At 42.1% G+C, this 20278-nt stretch overlaps 1 protein-coding gene across 1 annotated transcript; it reads right to left on the bottom strand.

The window, feature by feature from the left end:
• Positions 1–14012: 14012 nt before the first annotated feature.
• Positions 14013–16576, bottom strand: LOC126801941 (monocopper oxidase-like protein SKU5). The gene is made up of 8 exons (XM_050529440.1): positions 16441–16576; positions 16236–16345; positions 15867–16137; positions 15629–15758; positions 15166–15526; positions 14697–15065; positions 14314–14570; positions 14013–14203 (listed from the first exon to the last, which is right to left on the bottom strand). The coding sequence occupies exons 1-8, from the start codon at positions 16573–16575 to the stop codon at positions 14145–14147; spliced, it is 1692 nt and encodes a 563-aa protein (XP_050385397.1). The 5' UTR covers position 16576; the 3' UTR covers positions 14013–14144.
• Between the last annotated feature and the right edge of the window lie 3702 nt (positions 16577–20278).

Genomic DNA, 20278 nt, shown 5'->3' with positions numbered 1-20278 from the left:
CAAGACATCATCACCAACTCAATTCGGGCTCAATATGGAGGTCCTTCTCGTGACTCAATCACTTACTCCAAACCTTACACGAAGAGGATCGACAACTTAAGGATGCCGCGGGGGTATCAGCCACCGAATTTCCAACAATTTGAAGGTAAAGGAAACCCAAAGCAACATGTTGCCCACTTCGTGGAGACTTGCAGTAACGCCGGGACAGAAGGCGATCACCTTGTCAAGCAATTCGTTCGCTCGTTAAAGGGAAATGCCTTCGAGTGGTATACAGACTTAGAGCCAGAGTATGTTGACAGTTGGGACCAAATGGAGCGCGAGTTCCTTAATCGATTCTATAGTACAAGGCGAACGGTGAGCATGATGGAGCTAACTAACACGAAGCAACGGAAGGATGAACCCGCGATCGGCTACATCAATAGATGGCGCTCACTTAGCCTTGATTGCAAGGATCGACTGTCAGAGGTGTCAGCCGTTGAAATGTGCATCCAAGGCATGCACTTTGATTTGTTATACATCTTGCAAGGAATCAAGCCTCGTTCTTTCGAGGAGTTGGCTACTCGAGCCCACGACATGGAGCTAAGCTTGGCAAGTCATAAGGGGAAGAATGAAACCCTGGTCGACCAACGAAAAGAGAAAGTCTTCGGAAGCAGATTTGACAAGGTTGTGAAGAAGCTTTCCAAAGAATCAATGGTCATCAATACTGCACCGGTTAAGATCTCTACGCGGGATAAGAAAGAATTTAATAAGGTGGAACCTCCTCGAGCCTACGATAGGAGTAAACGCACGTTAAAGGAGATGGAGCGAAAGACGTACCCATTCCCAGACTCTGATGTGGCGGGCATGTTAGAGGATCTGCTCGAAAACAAGATAATAGAGCTTCCGGAGTGCAAACGTCCAGAAGAAATGCATCGAGTCAACGATCCGAAGTATTGCAAATATCATCGCCTCGTTAGTCACCCTATAGAGAAGTGCTTTGTTCTCAAGGATTTGATAATGAACCTCGCCAAGCAAGGGAAGATTGAGCTGGACGTTGACGACATTGCTGAAGTCAATTGCACTACCGTAACATTCGGGTCGTTCGAGCCGGTTCCACTCCCTTTTCACCCGATGAAAGCACCGTTCTGTTTCATAAAGGAGGCGCGCGAACATAAGAAGACCAAAGAAGTTAAAGAATGTCATGCTTCCACGCCTACCCTCCAAGTTGCCTCTAATGCCGATGACGAAGGATGGATATTGGTCACCCGAAGAAGAATTCGCAAAGGTATGATGCCAAACTCACCGGTTGCCCGACCAAGTCATAAGAAATCACATCCCCGCATGAAGGATAATGGACGAGGACATTTTGAAATGAAAGTCGTTCCATATTTGCAGAAACCTCTTCGCCGGAACTTCTCAATAGAGCAATTGCCTACAAAACAACCGAATGTCACTTCAATGGCCACAAGTTGTGAAGTCAGCTCCAAAGAAGATGAAAAGCCTGCAGCAAGAGAAATAGGTGCAAGTCAAGTGTTAAAGAAGAATGAGGTGTTGAAACAATTGGAGAGTCTACATTTCCAACTTAGCCTCTCTGACTTGATGCAATTGCCAAAATCAACGAGATGCGCACTTATGGAGTTACTTATCGACGTCGGAAAACACTCAACAAGCATGAAGGAATGTGGCGTGTGTGATGCATATTGTGATACCATTCACTTCACAGATGATGACCTCCAATTGGGCTCTAAGCCACATAATCGGCCTCTTTTTGTGACAGGGTACATGCGAGAGCGGAAGTTGAATCGCATGCTCATAGACGGAGGGTCAACAGTAAATATCATGCCCAAGTCAACCATGTCTCAACTCGGCATCAACGTTGATGAGTTGTCAAGGAGTCGTCTCATGATCCAAGGTTTCAACCAAGGAGGACAAAGAGCGATAGGGATGATCAGACTAGACATGGACATTGGAGAGCTAAAATCAAACACCTTGTTCCATGTCATCGATGCCAAGACATCATACAACTTGTTGTTGGGACGACCATGGGTACATGAAAATGGCATCGTACCATCCACTTTGCACCAATGCTTCAAGTTCTATCGCGGAGGTGTGGAAACCGTGGTAGGAGATACCAAACCTTTCACAGAAGCCGAATCATACTTTGCGGATTCTAAATTCTACACAGATGAGGAGTCGATAAAAGAAGTCCTTCCGGTCGGAGTACTCTCCACGGGGAAAGGTGCTAAAGTTAGGGAGAATGATGTCAAATCAAAAGACATTGAGCTTTATGGTGAAGTGTCACAAAAAGTCTCATCTGAAGTGGCAACATCCTCTGCAGAAAGAAAAGCCAGCCATGCATTTCCGGTCCTTCGCTATGTTCCGAAGTCTAGACGAAGGGAGGGGGAGTCCCCATTTGTGGGGACAAAGTCACAAGATTGCCCACGAAAATTAGAAGAGGATGATGTGAAATTGTTGAAGGAGGAGTCAACATTACCATTAATAAAGATGAACAACCGAAATCCCACAAAGCAGCCACTAGAGGGGTTTGTCAAACCGATTCAAGGTAAGACGGAACATGGATCGCTGCCCAAGAAAAGAACAAGTGAAGGGTTCGATCCTAACGCATACAAGCTGTTAGAAAAGGCCGGATACGACTTTGGTTCATCAAGTAAAAAGGACGACCAGGCTGCAGCAAGGAGGGCGCATGAGCTCGATGAGTCACAAAAGAAGTTAAGAGAGCAAGGGGCAACAATTGATTCTTCTAAAGCTGGTCTCGGTTTCACTTCGAGCAAGCCTATTAGAATTTCAGGAAGAAGAAGGGCAGAGCGAGCCAATGTGCAACATATCAGTGTCGAGGTAGTCGAAGAGAAGAGTCGAGAGGTTCAGTCAACCCCTCGCATTTCGTCGTTCGATCGCATTCGTCCAGGTTCCCGAAGAGCAATATCTGAACGCAATGAAGGATCAATCACAAGGGTGTCGGTTTTTGACCGTGTGAACATGACATCAAGTAGAGGTTCAGTCTTCAATCGCATCGGTATTACAACCACCCGGCCTTCCGTATTCAAAAGGATGTCAAGTTCAGACAAAGATAGGCAAAATGCAAACCTCATTCCGCGAAAGCCTGCGTTGGAAAGGATCCAAGCACCTGAGGAACGACAGATATGCAAGAGGAAAATGACTTGTGGTCAAGCGGAGAGCAAGGAAATCCGAAGTCTTATCCCGTCACGCATGAAGAGGCATTGTATGTTGGAAGTGGATTCCACGGATCAACTCAAAGTGAAGCAACATACCATCATATTCACTGGCCAAAAAGGAGATGGCAACCTCGATAATGACGGTGATGATGACATTGTCCAAACTTCTTATCATGTCACGGTGGCAGAAGCAGATGCCGTAGAGGAAGACGATCATGAAGATTTTGAAATTGAAGTAGACGAAGCTCCTCCAGAACTTGAAGACGGGGGGCAAGCCACTATGGATGAACTTAAGGAGATTAACTTGGGAACAGAGGAAGACCCAAGACCTATTTTTGTGAGTGCGTCTTTAAGTTCTGAAGAAGAAAAAGAACATCTTGATCTGTTGCTCGAGTACAAAGATGTATTTGCTTGGACGTACAAAGAAATGCCCGGCCTAGATCCAAAAGTAGCAGTTCATCGACTTGCTGTCAAACCAGAGGCTCGGCCGACCAAGCAAACACAAAGACGTTTTCGAACAGAACTTATTCCTCAAATTGAAGCAGAAGTTGATAAGTTGATTGCCGCAGGCTTCATTAGAGAGGTTCAGTATCCCAAGTGGATCGCAAACATTGTTCCTGTCAAGAAGAAGAACGGACAAATCCGCGTTTGTGTAGATTTTCGTGATTTAAACGAGGCATGTCCAAAAGATGATTTCCCTCTACCAATCATAGAGCTCATGGTGGATGCGACAACCGGGCATGAGGTTTTGTCATTCATGGACGGATCATCAGGTTACAACCAGATAAGGATGGCCTTAGAGGATGAGGAACTCACTGCATTTCGAACTCCCAAAGGAATTTATTGCTATAAGGTCATGCCATTCGGGTTAAAAAATGCCGGTGCAACGTACCAACGCGCTATGCAAAAAATTTTCGGTGACATGCTGCACAAGTATGTAGAATGCTATGTTGATGATTTGGTTGTCAAAACAAAGAAAAGAATTGATCACCTGCAAGATCTACGAAGAGTATTCGACAGGTTACGCAAATACCAGTTAAAAATGAATCCTTTGAAGTGTGCATTCGGTGTCAGTTCCGGAAAATTTCTTGGATTCATCGTGAAGCACCGAGGCATCGAGGTAGACCAATCCAAAATTAAAGCCATCCAGGAAATGCCAGAGCCAAGAAATTTGCACGAGTTAAAAAGCCTCCAAGGACGACTTGCCTTCATCAGACGGTTCATATCGAACCTGGCGGGCCGCTGCCAACCATTCAGTCGACTCATGAAGAAAGATGTTCCATTTGTATGGGATGAATCTTGTCGCAATGCCTTTAAGAGCATAAAGAAATACTTGGCGAATCCTCCGGTGTTGGGTGCACCTATCGCCGGGAAACCTCTTATCCTTTACATCGCGGCTCAAGAGAGATCACTTGGGGCCCTTCTTGCCCAAGAAAATGAAGCCAAAAAGGAGAAAGCCTTGTACTACTTAAGTCGGACCCTTACCGGACCTGAGCTGAATTATCCGCCGATAGAGAAGATGTGTCTTGCACTCGTCTTCGCCATTCAAAAGTTGAGGCATTACATGCAAGCTTACACAATGCACTTGGTGGCGCGAGCCGATCCAGTTAAGTTCATACTATCTAAACCAGTTCTAACCGGACGCATGGCTAAGTGGGCGTTACTATTGAACCAATACGACATCGTATATGTGTCCGCTAAAGCAGTGAAAGGGCAGGCGTTGGCCGACTTCTTGGCAGACCACCCTATTCCAGCGGATTGGGAAATCTCAGATGAATTCCCGGATGAGGAAGTCTTCCTTGCAGAGGTCCTCCCTACTTGGAAGATGTTTTTCGATGGCTCATCTAGGGTAGACGGAGCAGGGGCTGGTGTTATATTCGTCTCTCCACAAAAGCAGATATTGCCTTATTCTTTCACCCTTGGGGAATTGTGCTCCAACAATGTCGCAGAGTACCAAGCCTTGATCATGGGATTGCAAACAGCGTTAGAGATTGAAATCCAAAGTCTCGAAGTATATGGAGACTCAAAGTTGGTGATTGATCAACTGCTCACTAATTACGAGGTTAAGAAGGAAGATTTGGTACCTTATTTCCAACTTGCCACACAACTCTTGAAGGGCTTTGATAATGTTACACTCATACATGTGCCACGGAAAGAAAATCAAATGGCAGACGCATTGGCAAACTTGGCGGCGACCTTGGCATTGTCTGGAGACGGAATTTTGGACATCCCAATTTGCCAAAGATGGGTCGTGACAACAAAACCTTCACTCCAGTGTGCCAGTTCTCATGTAGTGTCAGTTCACACCATTGATGTTGAAGACTGGAGGCATCCTTTTATCGACTATCTTGAGCACAACAAGCTTCCCGAAGATTCGAAGCAAAGGTGGAGCATCAAGCGACGAGCACCACGCTTCCTCTACTACAAAGAAACTTTATATCGGAGGTCGTTTGACGGAGTACTCCTTCGATGCTTGGGAAAGGATGAAGCGGTAAAAGCCATGGAAGAAGTTCATTCTGGAGTGTGTGGAGCACATCAGTCAGGGCCAAAGTTACATTTCCAAGTAAGACGACTAGGGTATTATTGGCCTGCCATGGTCAAGGATTGTATGGAGTATGCACAAAAATGCCAAGCTTGTCAGTTTCATGCCAACTTCATTCATCAACCACCTGAGCCATTGCATCCGACAATTGCTTCGCACCCGTTAGATGTCTGGGGAATGGATGCAATCGGACCCATCACTCCGAAATCATCGGCTGGTCATATGTACATTCTGGCAGCTACAGATTCCTTCTCAAAGTGGGCAGAAGCGATACCGCTGAAAGAAATAAAGAAAGAAAATGTTGTGGACTTCATTACTGGAAGCATCATACAACGCTATGGTATACCGCGATGCATCATCACAGACAACGCCAAGTACTTCTCGAATACCGCAACAGAAAATTTGAGCAAGAAATTTCACTTCAGGCTTCACTTCTCTTCGATGTATAACGCTCCGGCAAATGGATTGGCAGAAGCATTCAATAAAACGCTATGTAATATTTTGAAGAAAACTGTCAGCAAGAAGCAGAGGGATTGGCATGAGAAATTGGGCGAAGCTCTCTGGGCTTATAGAACGACGTATCGGACAGCCACAAATGCTACACCTTATTCTCTCGTCTATGGTGTCAAAGCCGTGTTACCATTAGAGAAAGAAATCCCGTCATTGAGAATCGCTTTGCAAGAAGGTCTCACAAATGAAGAAAATGTCAAGTTGCGCCTGCAAGAGTTAGAAGCTTTGGACGAGAAGAGGCTTGACGCACAACAACACCTGGAATGCTACCAAGCTCGGATGTCACACGCCTTCAACAAAGGTGTTCGACCACGGTCATTTCAAGTTGATGATTTAGTCCTTGCTGTTCGAAGACCCATCATTATGACGCACAAGTCTGGCTCCAAATTCAAGTCAAAGTGGGATGGTCCTTACGTCGTCAGAGAAGTTTACACCAATGGAGCTTACAAAATTGTGGCGGAAGACGGTTTGAGAATCGGTCCCATCAACGGCAAGTTCCTGAAGAAGTATTATGCTTGAAAAAAAAAAAAAACAAAGTATGCTCCAAGTCCGCACGAGCATAAACTGCGTATGACACAAAAACAAAAAACAAAATGCTCCAAGTCTGCACGAGCCTAAACTGCGTAAGACAAAAAAAACAAAAACAAAAAAACCCTTGAACTACGTGATGACTTGATTCCTTCTTTAGAAGGATACGTAGGCATCTTAAGAATAACAATCTTAAGTTCAGTCACATCAAAAAAAAATATAAGGGTTTGATTGAAAAAAAAAAGAGCAAATCATGATCATTCAAGTCTGTCACATCCAGGTCAAACCCTTGAAGCTGCTCCGACGTTCTTCAAAGCTGGCTCTCAGTTATGGAATCTCTCGGATTAGACACTTCTTCTTTGACTTGAAGCTGTTCCGACGTTCTTCAAAGCTGGCTCTCAGTTCTGAAATCTCTCGGATTAGACACTTCTTCTTTGACTTGAAGCTGTTCCGACGTTCTTCAAAGCTGGTTCTCAGTTCTGAAATCTCTCGGATTAAACACTTCTTCTTTAACTTGAAACTGCTCCGACGTTCTTCAAAGCTGGCTCTCAGTTCTGGAATCTCTCGGATTAGACACTTCTTCTTTAACTTGAAGCTGTTCCGACGTTCTTCAAAGCTGGCTCTCAGTTCTGGAATCTCTCGGATTAGACACTTCTTCTTTGACTTGAAGCTGTTCCGACGTTCTTCAAAGCTGGCTCTCAGTTCTGAAATCTCTCGGATTGGACACTTCTTCTTTGATTTGAAGCTGCTCCGACGTTCTTAAAAACCGACTCTCAGTTCTGGAATCTCTCGGATTTGGGCACTTCTTCTGTTCCGGATCAACAAGTCTGGCATCATGAAGAAATAAGTCCGCATCCAGTGAGTCCAACGTCTACTCTAGCTTCTGTTGTTCTTTCTTCCAGTTCTCAAGGGACTCAAGTGTAGACTTACGCTGATCAAAACTATTTTGTCGGATTTCTTGGGCTGTCGTGATTTCAAACTCTGTCTCTGCCAATTTTTTAGCGCTGGTGCCCATGGCGCATTTGTGAGCGCATGCAAGCCTTGCAGAGTCATATAGGGTAGCGCTTGTCATCAACTGCTCCAATCTTTTTTTTATTGTTGATGGGTCGACTTCATATTTGATAAGTTCATTCGTCAACATATCAAGCTCATTCCTCCCAGCAATAATCATCTTCAGGGAATACGTCGCTATCATGCCTTCTATCTTTGCACAAACTTCTGCAGCTGCTCGCATGCGGATATCGCGGAGCCATTGACTTGTATCCACTACCTCGATATCGCACACAGAAGCTTCAGGAAATATTGCTTTTTCTGAAGGCTTCGTACTTCCCGTCGCCGTGGACAAACCTGTGTATGTGAGAGTGAAAATGAGCATACATTATTGAAGAAGTGCGGGAAAATAATATATAAATGAATTCGCGTATACCTCTCTGGTCAACTGGCTGTGGTTCACTCTCCTTCCGACATACGTTCTTTTCTGGGAAAATGTTAGCTGCGCACTCCTCGAAAGGAAATTGAACGCCGTCACCGGAGCAGACTTCATCAAAATAACCGATATCTTCAAGCTGAGAGGAACAAAATTGGATCAAGTTGGCAATAAGTGAACTGTTGAATATGATACGTAGCTAAAGAGGACGAGCACAAAAGCAAATATAGCAAAAAAAAATGGTGTATATGAATACCTCAACATGCGCAGGCACGAGTTTTGAAGGACCAGGAACGTCCCTAAGAAAATTGCCGCCAAGATCAAAGTCGGCATTGGGATTGAAGTAAATAGGTCCAAGGCCACCATCATCCCTCTTTTGACGTTTGAAGTGCACGTCACTATGAGTACTACTGCTGCTTCTACTACGCATCCTGGATGTAGCAACCTTCTCATTCGACTTGGGGCGGAAATCTGCTGAATCTCCAATTCCTTCCAAAGCTGGAGTAGGTGGAATCTGATAGTTGTCAACCGGGGGCAAAGCTTCGGCGGAGACCAAAATTGGGAGAGGAGTTGTCGGAGGCTCTTGTTGTGGCAAATTTACAATGGTTATCTTCATAGGCCTCTTCAACGCAGGGTGATGAACTTTGGACCACCATTCGATGTAGTCTTGAGTAACCATAAACTGGGTGATGTCACTTTTCATAGGCAAAATTACCTCACCTTTTGTGCCAAGCTTTGTCAAATTATCCCAAACCGAGTATGTCCGAGCTAAAGGTACGGGTCGATTATCTCTTTGGGAACCTCCGGGAACACCCTGAACATATCCGAATTGTCGGCTGAATCGCTGAGGGTTATATGGTTCGACTACTCGCCAACTATCTTGCCGTAGAGACACAAATCCGGAGCGAAGGCTAATGAGATAGGCGGAATCTACAGGAAGGGCTCCGTGAGTGTCAACGATCAGTTTGCGCACACTTGGAACTTTGGCAAATCGTTTCATCCGAACATTATCACAAGCTGTGAACAAGGCACGGGCCTGTCCATCCTCGAAATTCCTTGCTGACAATTCCCCTGAAATATGAACCATTAAAGGCCTGAAGCTTTCTGGATGTCGAGAGAAGAAATGAGTGCCGAAATACTCGCCCAACCACCCGTACAAATAATGAAAAGGAAGCGCAGCTGGACAGCTTCCTGGATCACTCGAGACGGATATGGCATTTAAACCCTGATATATATTCGCCAATACAGGAACCGCTAGACTGTAGTTTTGACCTCGGGCCAACACTACTGAGCAATCAATGCAGCTCATTAATGCAGACAAAAAAAAAAAACCAACACTGCTGAGCAATAAATGCTAGAGATGGATTGTCAATGATCATCAATAAATGTTCAAGCCATACCGAATCAACACCAAATCAAATAAATCGACGGGAGAGCCAGTAATTTCCCTTTGTGACGAACTAAATCTCGGAAGTCATAAGGAAAGATTACTACAAAATTTGCGGAGCCTCGAAAGCTAGCTCCACAAATTCTCCAAATCAAAAGTACATACTTCAAGCTGCGCTTTCGGCACGTAACGACGACATGTCTGCAGCACGACTTGAAGTGGGGGCATTTGTAGACACATGAAATTTAATGAAGTAAATTATCTTCGTTAAATAATTAAATCGACCAAGAGCCCGACAAAATTGCACACGTGGCCAAAAAGTCAACAAAGTTTGCGCGGATCCAAATAAAACTCGTGTCAGCACATAAACGGATGATCGTAATCGAAGCTACGTGATTCCGTTTTGCACCGGAAAATTGAATGTCATTGACGATTCGAAATGGTAATCGGATATTTGATTAAATTAATAAATTCCTTAACGGTCATAATTAAATCAATTATTTTTTGTTTAATTTAGTTATGAGAATAACTAATTTTAAATTAATCGGAAAATACATATTGATTTAATTATACAATTAAAGAATTTATTATTTTAGTGTCATTAAAATATTATACAAAATAGAAACTTTGACACTATAAATAGCCCTTTCAACATAAAGAGAGGGGGGATTTTTTTGAGACTTGGAGAAGAAGGAGAGAAATCACTCGAGCAAGAATCACTCTCGACAAATCCCGAAGTCTCTCAAGTCCACGAAGATCATCAAATCCACGAAGAATCATCAAGCGGCCAAATCGCTCGTTCTTCCTCAAATCCAAATCCAACCTCAAGTCCACGAAGAATCATCAAGCGGCCAAATCGCTCGTTCTTCATCAAATCCAAATCCAACCTCAAGTCCACGAAGAATCATCAAGCGGCCAAATCGCTCGTTCTTCATCAAATCCAAATCCAACCTCAAGTCCACGAAGAATCATCAAGCGGCCAAATCGCTCGTTCTTCATCCAAATCCAATCCAAACTCAAGTCCACGAAGAATCATCAAGCGGCCAAATCGCTCGTTCTTCGTCAAATCAAATCCAAATCAAACTCAAATCCTCAAGATCAAGTGCATGTCACCCTTGAGCCAAATCACATACGGAGATAGAATCAGAGGAGTTCACCAAAGATTGTAACCCCGCGCTTGATATTCATTAAATTACATTTATTTGTACACGTGTCTGCATTCTCTTGCTTGTTTTCAGATTCGCGTTCTACAGTCGCGCACTAAGTTGATAAATTCTCTTTGACATCTCTCACAGATCGAGGTTGGACGTCGGGTGGTTTCGAAATGCACATAAAGCAAGTGAGTTTGGGTTTAATTTGAGTTTCATACGTACGCAGAGACACCGTACACTTTCTGTAAGTCCTAATATGTCCTAATATTATATTTTATTCATGAATCATCGAACCACATATTGCAAGAAAAGACCAAGCTGATGACAAAACTTATTAGTCAGGTAATTCTTATTAGAGCATCCACACCCATGAAATGGATTTGCTCAAGCAAATGGTAGGGCCAGAAGCAAATTTTACTTCAAGCAAATCGATTTCATATTTTCCTCAAGCAAATCGATTTTTTCACACACCCATTTACAATTTGCTTGAGCAATTCAATTTTGTCTTGTTGTGAAATAATTAATTTTTTTACCAGATATATTTACAACCAATAATAATGTGCCACGTGTCATTATCGACTCGATATTATCCAAAATTTCTAATAAGATTTTCGATTAATAGATAATTGACAGGAGTCACTGCCACGTGTCATTGTCGCTAAAATAATTGGAGCAGATTTCCGATAAGATTTTCGACTAGTAGAGAATTGACACGTGTCACTGTTGGCAAAACAATTGGACCAAATTTCTGATAAGATTTTCGACCAATTTGCTATAAAAACGTCTAATATCACTCATTCTATACTCACACCATTGTGAAGAATCCGAGCATATAACTCATCCTACAATCTAAATACTTAGCAACATTTCCTTGTTCATCATTTTGATGAATCCTTTAAGCTTCCACAATTTTTTCAGGCGGAGACAACGTCAACAAGAAGAGGATGACGATATAGAGCAATCATTCGTGAATCAGGTGGTCATGGCGGAAGCACAACACGATGATGAATCAACACGACCAAGCGGTTCACGTCGCGGTAAAAAAATGAATAAGCCACGTTAGAGGCTAACTAGGGGACGCAATCTCATGGAAGATTATTTCATCGAACGTCCAATTTTCGACGCTCAAGACTTTCGTCGGAGGTACATGATGAGCAGAGACCGATTCAACATTATCATGACGGACCTCTGCAACCACGACATGTCTTGGCATCAAAGAGAAGACGCCACTGGTTTGCTAGGGCTACTTCCCCAACAAAAGATGATCGGGGCTCTACGAATGCTAGCGTACGGGTCAGCCGCAGATCAGTGTACTGAAATTACAAGGATGGGGGAATCGACTACCCTGGAATGTATGAAGGAGTTTTGCAGCCAAGTGGTTCATCTCTATGGTCCAAGATACCTCCGCAGTCCAACACCGGTAGACCTCACGCGACTACTAGCTAAAGCCGAACGCCGAGGTTTTCCAGGTATGATTGGAAGCATCGACTTCATGATGTTTGTGTTTAATTATTAAGCTTGTGTTTAATTTCAGTATGTGTTTTAATTTAATGTGTATTTCAATTTCAACTTAATAAATAAATTGCATTTTATTTCTCGAAAAACTTAAATTACATAAAATGACGAGCCAAGCCCAGATTTATTCTTAATACAATACTATAACTACTATGGAAAAAGCACGCGATTTGGGTGATAACAATCCGAATATGTTTCATCGGTAGGTTGATCTTGACTAGTTTCTCCTTCATTAAGGATTGCTAGTTTCCTCTTGGTAAAATACCTTTTCGAGATTGGGGTCATAGCCTCTAAATCCATTGTCATGATCCTTGTGTCATTCTCTTGTTTCTTCAATCGTAACTCTTCTTCCGCCCTTGTTTCTTTCCGCTTTTGAATGTCTATGTACTCCGCATAATAATTAAGCTCACTTTCATTATGGGCTAGCCTCTTGGTATGCCATGATGCTTGGTCACTTGCAATGGTATGAAAAACCTCCACCCGTTGCTCAATAGGAGTCTTACCCTGTTTCTTTTGGCGCCTAGCTTCCTTTGCCGCCTTGGTTCCCATTGGTCTAGGTGGACTCGATGGAGCTACCGTGTGTTGCTTTGAGGTGTCTCATTCAATTGGTTGTCATCCAAATTGATGGTTGGAGATGATTCAGTTGTGGAAGGAGTACCGTGGTAACTACTTGCATATGGAGATGGAGTAGTAGGTAGCACCGCAACGAAAGATGGATGATTTTTAACCACTTCCCAACATTCAAAGCGTGTAAACTTTTTCTTCTTGGCATTATAGTAACATGATTGAGCTTGTCGTTCCTGATGTAAAAAACTTATATTAGGTACTTATTTAATTACATAATTTAATTCATATAATCAAATAAAAATTATAATATATGATAAAACAATGTACTTACTTCGTCCATTAGCGAAGTGCCGCTAGCTATACGTTGTCGTGATGCCGCCAAACATTTGCCCCATTTTTGCAAGAGTAGTTTGAACTTGTTGTAGTGAGAAGCGAGCGCGATTCGGGTCCTCGGCTGCTTCAGAGGTTTCTCACCCGGTGCTAGCACCCAATTTTGCATATAATCGCCATGAATTGTCTCCCATAATTTGTCCCTTTTTTGTTTGTTACCGTCATATTCATAAATACTATGACGGACAAAAGAAATGCACATTTGTAAATATTCGGAAGGAAGCCAATGGGTGCCCATTGTTTTGGAAAAAAATGCTAAACGAAATGAGAGAGGAGATGGAGGAAGATGTGAAATTTGTTGTGCACAAATTGGTATGAGTTCATAACAAATTGAAGTAGTATTTATAGGTAATTTTTTGGGAGAATTTTGAAATTTTTGGGATTTTTTTTACAATTTTTTGGGTTTATTTCCGTTATGATCAAATAGTAGCCGTTGCCAATTAATTCTGGCCGTTGGATCGAAATTTCTGATTCAAAATGGAAGGCCCAGATCTATTGGACCGTTGGCCAATCGGTGAGACACGTGTCAGCCATTCATTGGCTCGCTATTTTTTTTCCTGGCGCGTGCAACATAAAAACAATTCGCCCGTGGCTGACGTCACCCACAGGCGGTGGGCTCCGCCAGGCGAACGAGCAAACGCCGGAGCAAAATTTGCTCGAGCGATCGGACGAGCACCACGACTCGGTTGACTGGGCGAGCAGCTCGCCTCCTCCTGCTCGCCGGTGCGAGCCCCCCTTTCTCCTGCTCGAGCTCCTCCGACCGGTCCCTCCTACTGTTCGAGCACGCCGGCACATTTGCTCGCCGGTGCGGATGCTCTTAAGTTTAGAACACGATGAATTCATGACAGGAAAAGAATGCTTTGCATGTAGAGATATATTTCATACGTACTCTTATGTAGCCAAAGTATACAGAATTGGAAAATTATTGCTACATATAAGTTTTTCCCACTTCCAATCACCACTCTCGTGTCCATGGACCTGGTGCTGGAGCTGGAGGAGAATCAGAAAAAATTCCTACAAGTAGAACGAAAGCTTACACAATTAATCTCACCGAAAACATAATAGAACTTTTCAAAATTAAGTACTGGATAACATAAATGAAATTGCATGAACTAGCTAGTTACCACATAGAAGGAGATTATCTGGTGGGGGGCGTTCCTTAGCAGGGTCAGGATCAGCATCAAAAACTCGCACGTAGAGTTCTTGTCCCAAGTACCAGTGCTTCAGTAGTTGTGACCTTAAGTTCCACATTCCTGGGTTGTCTAGGAATGCATACACTGCAGTCCATGCTCCCGGGTACACTTGCACGGTTGATCTCACAACAGGATCGTAGAGGTTGTATGTGCTGCGTGATTCTGTAGTCCAATCTCCCATGCCATACCTGCTCATTAATATTTTCCAGGATCATCAGGCTAGTGTCTAGCGTACATGATTTTTATTACGTCCACATTACTACGAAGCTATTAAATAATATTGAAGCTAAAAATATATATAGAGCCAGGCTTACCCAACCACAAAAAATCCGTAACCATCAAAATGCCAAGAATCCATGGCCGCCAGGTTGTTTTTGAACACAATTTCTACCCATCCTTTGTGGATTCCAGTCACTACAGATACTCCATAACCGGCATCATGGTTGACTGATTGCACTGGAAAATTATCAAGTATATACACACCGGAACCATTGACAAAGTGATCAGCGAGTTTCAGCGGGGTTGATACAGTGTAATATGACACATTGTTGACAACATAACGTGGAACATTTTGAATTTGAGCCACTGTACTTTCTAGGACGAAGGTTTGCGATAGGGTCACATTTGAGACGTTGAAGCTACCTTGTGGATTAGGCCTTGCAGCTCCAGTAGTTAAGTTCCACCTGGTCATGATTGGGGGTAGATATATGATATATCAGAATGTGTTTGATGAAACAAGTAGATCTGTCACCAACTAAATGTTGAATCACTTTTGTATTTTACCTTATAGACCGAGCCTGGGTCATCGAAAAATCGACATCAAATGGGTCAGGTCCTTCCGGCAGCGGTCCACCAACTGTTGAGACAGAGTTCGAATAGTGCAACACCCCTATGCCTACCAGGCTGCTATAATCAGAGGTGTTTAGTAGCTTGGGAGATGCCACCATGTAGTAGTCAGCCTCATCTTGATTTGCTGTGACAAGAACCGAGTATGAGTGGCCAACATGTACGTCCAGAGAATCCAAAGTAATTTGTTTAGTATATGATCCTTCTGTTTCAACCAACACCATTTGATGGTTCTGAATTCTGAAATTGAAACTCACAGCATTCCCCACATTTGATATTCTCAGCCTGTATGTCTTCCCTGCGTATATAACAAACGGCCAATCATAAATAGTTGATCGATCAAACTAAGACGTACAAATAGTAGATACATGTAGCTTTCAGTACTCCTAGATAAATGTACCTTGTGTGACAGTGAAGGATTCATGGTCTGTTGACAATGGATGATTCAGAGGGCCTTTGCCATTCATTAACATAATATCTGGAACGATGTAATAAGCCGTCTCACTAGTATTCATCTGTGATCGAATTGCCTATTCCAATTCCACCCCAAAATAAATGTAAGCTAAAAATGAAATTGAACTTTAAACTAAAGCTAATTCATCATGATATTCATGAATATAATTATTAGTGAAAGAGACCTTGTAGCTGTCATAATACCAATCACCAATGAGGAGATCAAATTCAGCCTCTGGTGCAGGGAAGGGTACGGCAATGACTTTGCGGTTGACGACACGAATAGCTCCAAACCCTCCAGCAGCCTTGTGGAAGTTGATAGATGGAAAGTAGAAGAAGCTGCCAATCTGGTCCTTGGTTTGGAACACATAAGTCCAGTTTGTACCGGGCAAAATCGGACAATTTGTTCCAGATACTCCATCTTGCCATGAGTTTAGCCTTTGCTGTATACCATTCCTACACCACGACCACAACCATTAGTCTTTGATAAGTTAATTAGAAGTTTTGAAATTTGGTCTATGCAAAATCATTTGTTGTGAGATACTATTACATACCATGTAAATAGTAGAGGCTCATCCATATTGTTAAAGACATTGACATGTACAAAGTCATTGGTTGTGGCATTGATAAGAGGCCCTGGAAACTTCCCATTGATGGTGATGACCTGCTCAACAGTTAACACAAAGCAAAGGTTCAGATTCTCTAACTGTAAGTAGTAGCAGAAAACCGAGAAAATTGAAATAAGCAACCGGTTCTCACAGGTTGATCCATAGACACAGGCTTGATAGTACTGTCAAGGGTCACATCCCACTCAAGAAAAATGTTTATAGCACTGGCTTCAGCAACAAGAGCTAAGATCAATATTGCACATTTGATCAGGCCACTATAGGCCATTTTTTCTCTGTTTGGGGCTACTGCGTCCTGTTGGGAAATGCAAATGGACAATGCAGCTTATATACGTGAATAACAAGAAAGGGTTAGAGAGGTGAAGATTCATAGAGGGAAGACAAGACCCAGGGTATAGGTAACAGCTGGAATAGGGCATCAAATCGGTGATAACAAAATCTTTCTCATTAGTAACCAACCAACGCCGGCAGGTTTGAGCTGAACAACAAGAGTACAAGAGGAACTGGTCACAGGACCCTGGCATTGGTTTGATCAACCATCGGGCCTTAGCTAGTTGACTGTAACAACCTGTTTTCTCAGAACACATTTGTCGTACGTCTGCTAAGTAACTTTTTTAAGATTTAAAACGCATAGATCATCTCAGGCAATGGCTACATGCCTACATTTATAAGAACAATGGAAATGTACGTATCACGTACATACCAAAAGTTGTTTAGCAGGCCACATGTCAACTAGCTTATAAGGAATATATATAACTAGTCTAAAAAGATGGTCGTCGACTGCAGTTCAAATTCTCCCATTTTTCTTACATGAGAAAAAGAAAAGAGTTGCACGCACGCTCATATAGTAATTTCAATTACAACACGCTCATATGGTTGAGAGATACAGATATAAATGAAGCAACTCAGTGAGGCACGGAGGCACATCAATATGAAAGGAGTAATAATGCAGGTGACACAAATGAATTTAAGAACAATTCATAAACGTATTGAACATATTAGAAACCCGCATTATATTAAACGGCGAACCTTATTGCGTCAACAAAATAAGATAATAATTCACTATAATGTTACCTTGTGGGTAGAAAATTAAGAGACCACACCTTAGTAAGTCGACCTCGACCTCGACCGTCCATTGAGTCTCACCTCTCTTTTTTTGGGTCGTGAAATTTACAATCCACACTCTCACTTTCCTTTTTACTTTTTAGGTAAACCTTTTATAATAAGACAAAACACTTGTTACTAAAGACAAAAATTAAATTTACTAAAAGAAGAAAGTTGGAGTGTGGAATGTAAAATGGGAAGTATAAATTTCAGTTCCCTTTTTTTTTCTGGCTAATATTGCGTAAAAGATTACGTGAATCCTGATCGAATGATATTGTCTACCTGCAAAAACAGGAAGGTTGAGTTGATTGAATTGAAGAACAAAATTCGCTGCTTCTTGTCAGTGTTGTGTTGATTGAAGCAGCTCACGTAACATAATCATGGTAAGTTTGTTTATAATCAGGTTATACTCATCTGCCATATAAATTGGATTCGGAAACTGTTTTCTTTTCGTTTGTTGGTTGTATGAGTTTCCAATATATCAGTGTTAGATAACTTAGATATTGTAGATGTTTGATTGAAATGTTATTTTTTTCTTCACAGGATCATATAAGAAAAGGGTGATTGGTTTCTGGTTATATCGTTACTTTCTTGGTTTCATATTCTTCACAAAAAAATAAAATAAATAATAAATAAATAAAGAAAGAAAAATGAAGCAGAAAGCTGTGGTCGGAATATTTGCCTTTGAAGTTGCAATAAGGATGTGTAGGCTTGTCCGTATGTGGAGATGCCTAAGCGATGAAGAAGTTGATAAGCCAAGACAGAGGATTTCAGATTTGATTGGTATAAAAAAAGCTTGTGTCAGATGATGATGATTTTCTTCTAGGACTCGTAGCAGGTGAATTGTTTGACGATGCGTTAACTGTGGCCAAATATGTGGCCAGGCTTGGGAAGAATCATTGTTCTGATCCGAGTTTGAAAGATTTTGAGCATTCTATTAGTGATTGGATCCACAGTAATGTCGACCCTTATGGATGGCAACTTTCATGGGAGGATATGGAAAGGGAGACCAAGGTGATGAAGGAGTTCATTTCAAAAAATGCAGAGTTATATGACCATATGAAACGTCTTTCGGTTCTTGAACGTACTCTGAAAGACAAGACTGCCACCTTAGATGGTCCAAGTTTGCTCCAGCTTCAGAACAAGGTAGGCCTGAAGCGGCGCGAGGTGAAGGATCTGAAGAAGGTCTCTGTGTGGAATACGACTTACGATTACGTAGGCATCCTTTTGGCAAGATCTGTCTTCACAATTGCAAGTAGGATCAAGCATATTTATGGATTGCCTAAACTTATAGCAGATGCTGACACCAACAAAGATTCTGATCATCAGATAAATACTCCTACTCATCAGTCAGCTTCTAATAACAACACATTAGTTGGCTCTAGTCCATCAATCTTTAGCAAGCACAAGCTGTTGGATGCTCCACCCTTCATAAGTCCACGCAGGAATTTAGCGCCAGAGAAAAAGGCAAAGCACTGGAATAAATTGGTTATATTAGTTGATGATTATTCATACACATATCAACCTATATATATACTAATTTATCAATCAATTTATCCGTGATTCACGCCAACATTCACGCCAACACTACCCCTCAAGTTGGTGCATACATATCAACCATGCCCAACTTGCTAAGTGAATTATAAAAGACCCTTTTAGACACTCTTTTTGTGAGCATATCGGCAAGTTGCTCTTCTGTGGAAACAAAAGGAAAACTAATGATCTTTGCGTCTAGCTTCTCTTTTATAAAATGACGATCAACCTCCACATATTTTGTACGATCATGTTGCACATGATTATGTGAAATATCAATAGCTGCCTTGTTGTCACAGTACAGCTGCATAGCACATTTAGCTTAATACCCAAGTCTTATAGCAAATTTCTAAGCCATAATAATTCGTACACTCCCTAAGCCATATCTCTGTATTCTACTTCAGCACTAGATCGAGCTATCACATTTTGTTTCTTACTCCTCCACGTAACAAGATTGCCTCCAACAAAAGTAAAGTACCCTGATGTGGACCTCCGATCGGTAATATTTCTAGCTCAGTCTGCATCTGTGAAGCTATAAATCTCAAGGATATTGTTGTGATTAGAAAACATTACTCCTCTCAATGTAGCTGACTTTAAGTATCTCAAAATCCTCACAACAGCATCCATATGATCCACACTCGGATTATGCATGAACTGACTCACTACACTTATTGCATACGCAACATCTGACCTGCAATGTGACAAATAAATCAGGCGTCAAACTAGCCTCTGATAACGAGTTTTATCAGTGGGCACTTGATTTTGGTACTCTGCTAACCGATAGTTCTGCTCAATAGGATTATCAATTGGAGTGCAATCTAACATACATGTCTCCGTTAGTAGATCGAGGATGTACTTCCTCTGACACATATAGATACCATCACTTCCCCGGGCTACCTCAATGCCCAAGAAGTACTTGAGTGTACCTAGGTCCTTCATCTCAAACTCTGTGGCTAGCTGATTTTGTAATCTTTCCACCTCAATAGTATCATTACCAGTAACTACCATATCGTCAACATATATGATTAGGGCTGTTACCTTCCCTTGTTGGTGTTTGAGAAATAATGTGTGGTCTGAATTACTCTGCATGTAGCCAATTTTCCTCATGAATTATGAGAATCTTCCAAACCAAGTACGAAGTGGCTGTTTAAGACCATACAAAGACTTTCTCAATCTGCATACGGAGTTACTTGGAGAAGTGGCCACATATCCAGGCAGAAGATCCATGTATACTTCCTCTGTTAGTTCTCCATGAAGGAATGCATTCTTAACATCAAACTGCTTAAGTGGCTAGTTCAAGTTAGCAACGATAGAGAGCAATACCCGGATAGTGT

This window comes from Argentina anserina, chromosome 7 (assembly GCF_933775445.1).
Source record: "Argentina anserina chromosome 7, drPotAnse1.1, whole genome shotgun sequence".
In the NCBI taxonomy this organism is placed as follows: domain Eukaryota; kingdom Viridiplantae; phylum Streptophyta; class Magnoliopsida; order Rosales; family Rosaceae; genus Argentina; species Argentina anserina.
The sequence above is the reverse complement of the archived record's forward strand: the minus strand, read 5'-3'. Positions and strand labels throughout refer to the sequence as shown.

Bases quoted from the DNA above. Each gene is read 5' to 3' on its own strand.
- LOC126801941 (XM_050529440.1), bottom strand. From the start codon at position 16,575: ATGGCCTATAGTGGCCTGATCAAATGTGCAATATTGATCTTAGCTCTT. The intron at 15,527-15,628 runs GTACATTTATCT...TTATATACGCAG, and splicing joins ATCCTTCACTGTCACACAAG to GGAAGACATACAGGCTGAGA. The intron at 15,066-15,165 runs GTAAAATACAAA...AATCATGACCAG, and splicing joins ACCCAGGCTCGGTCTATAAG to GTGGAACTTAACTACTGGAG.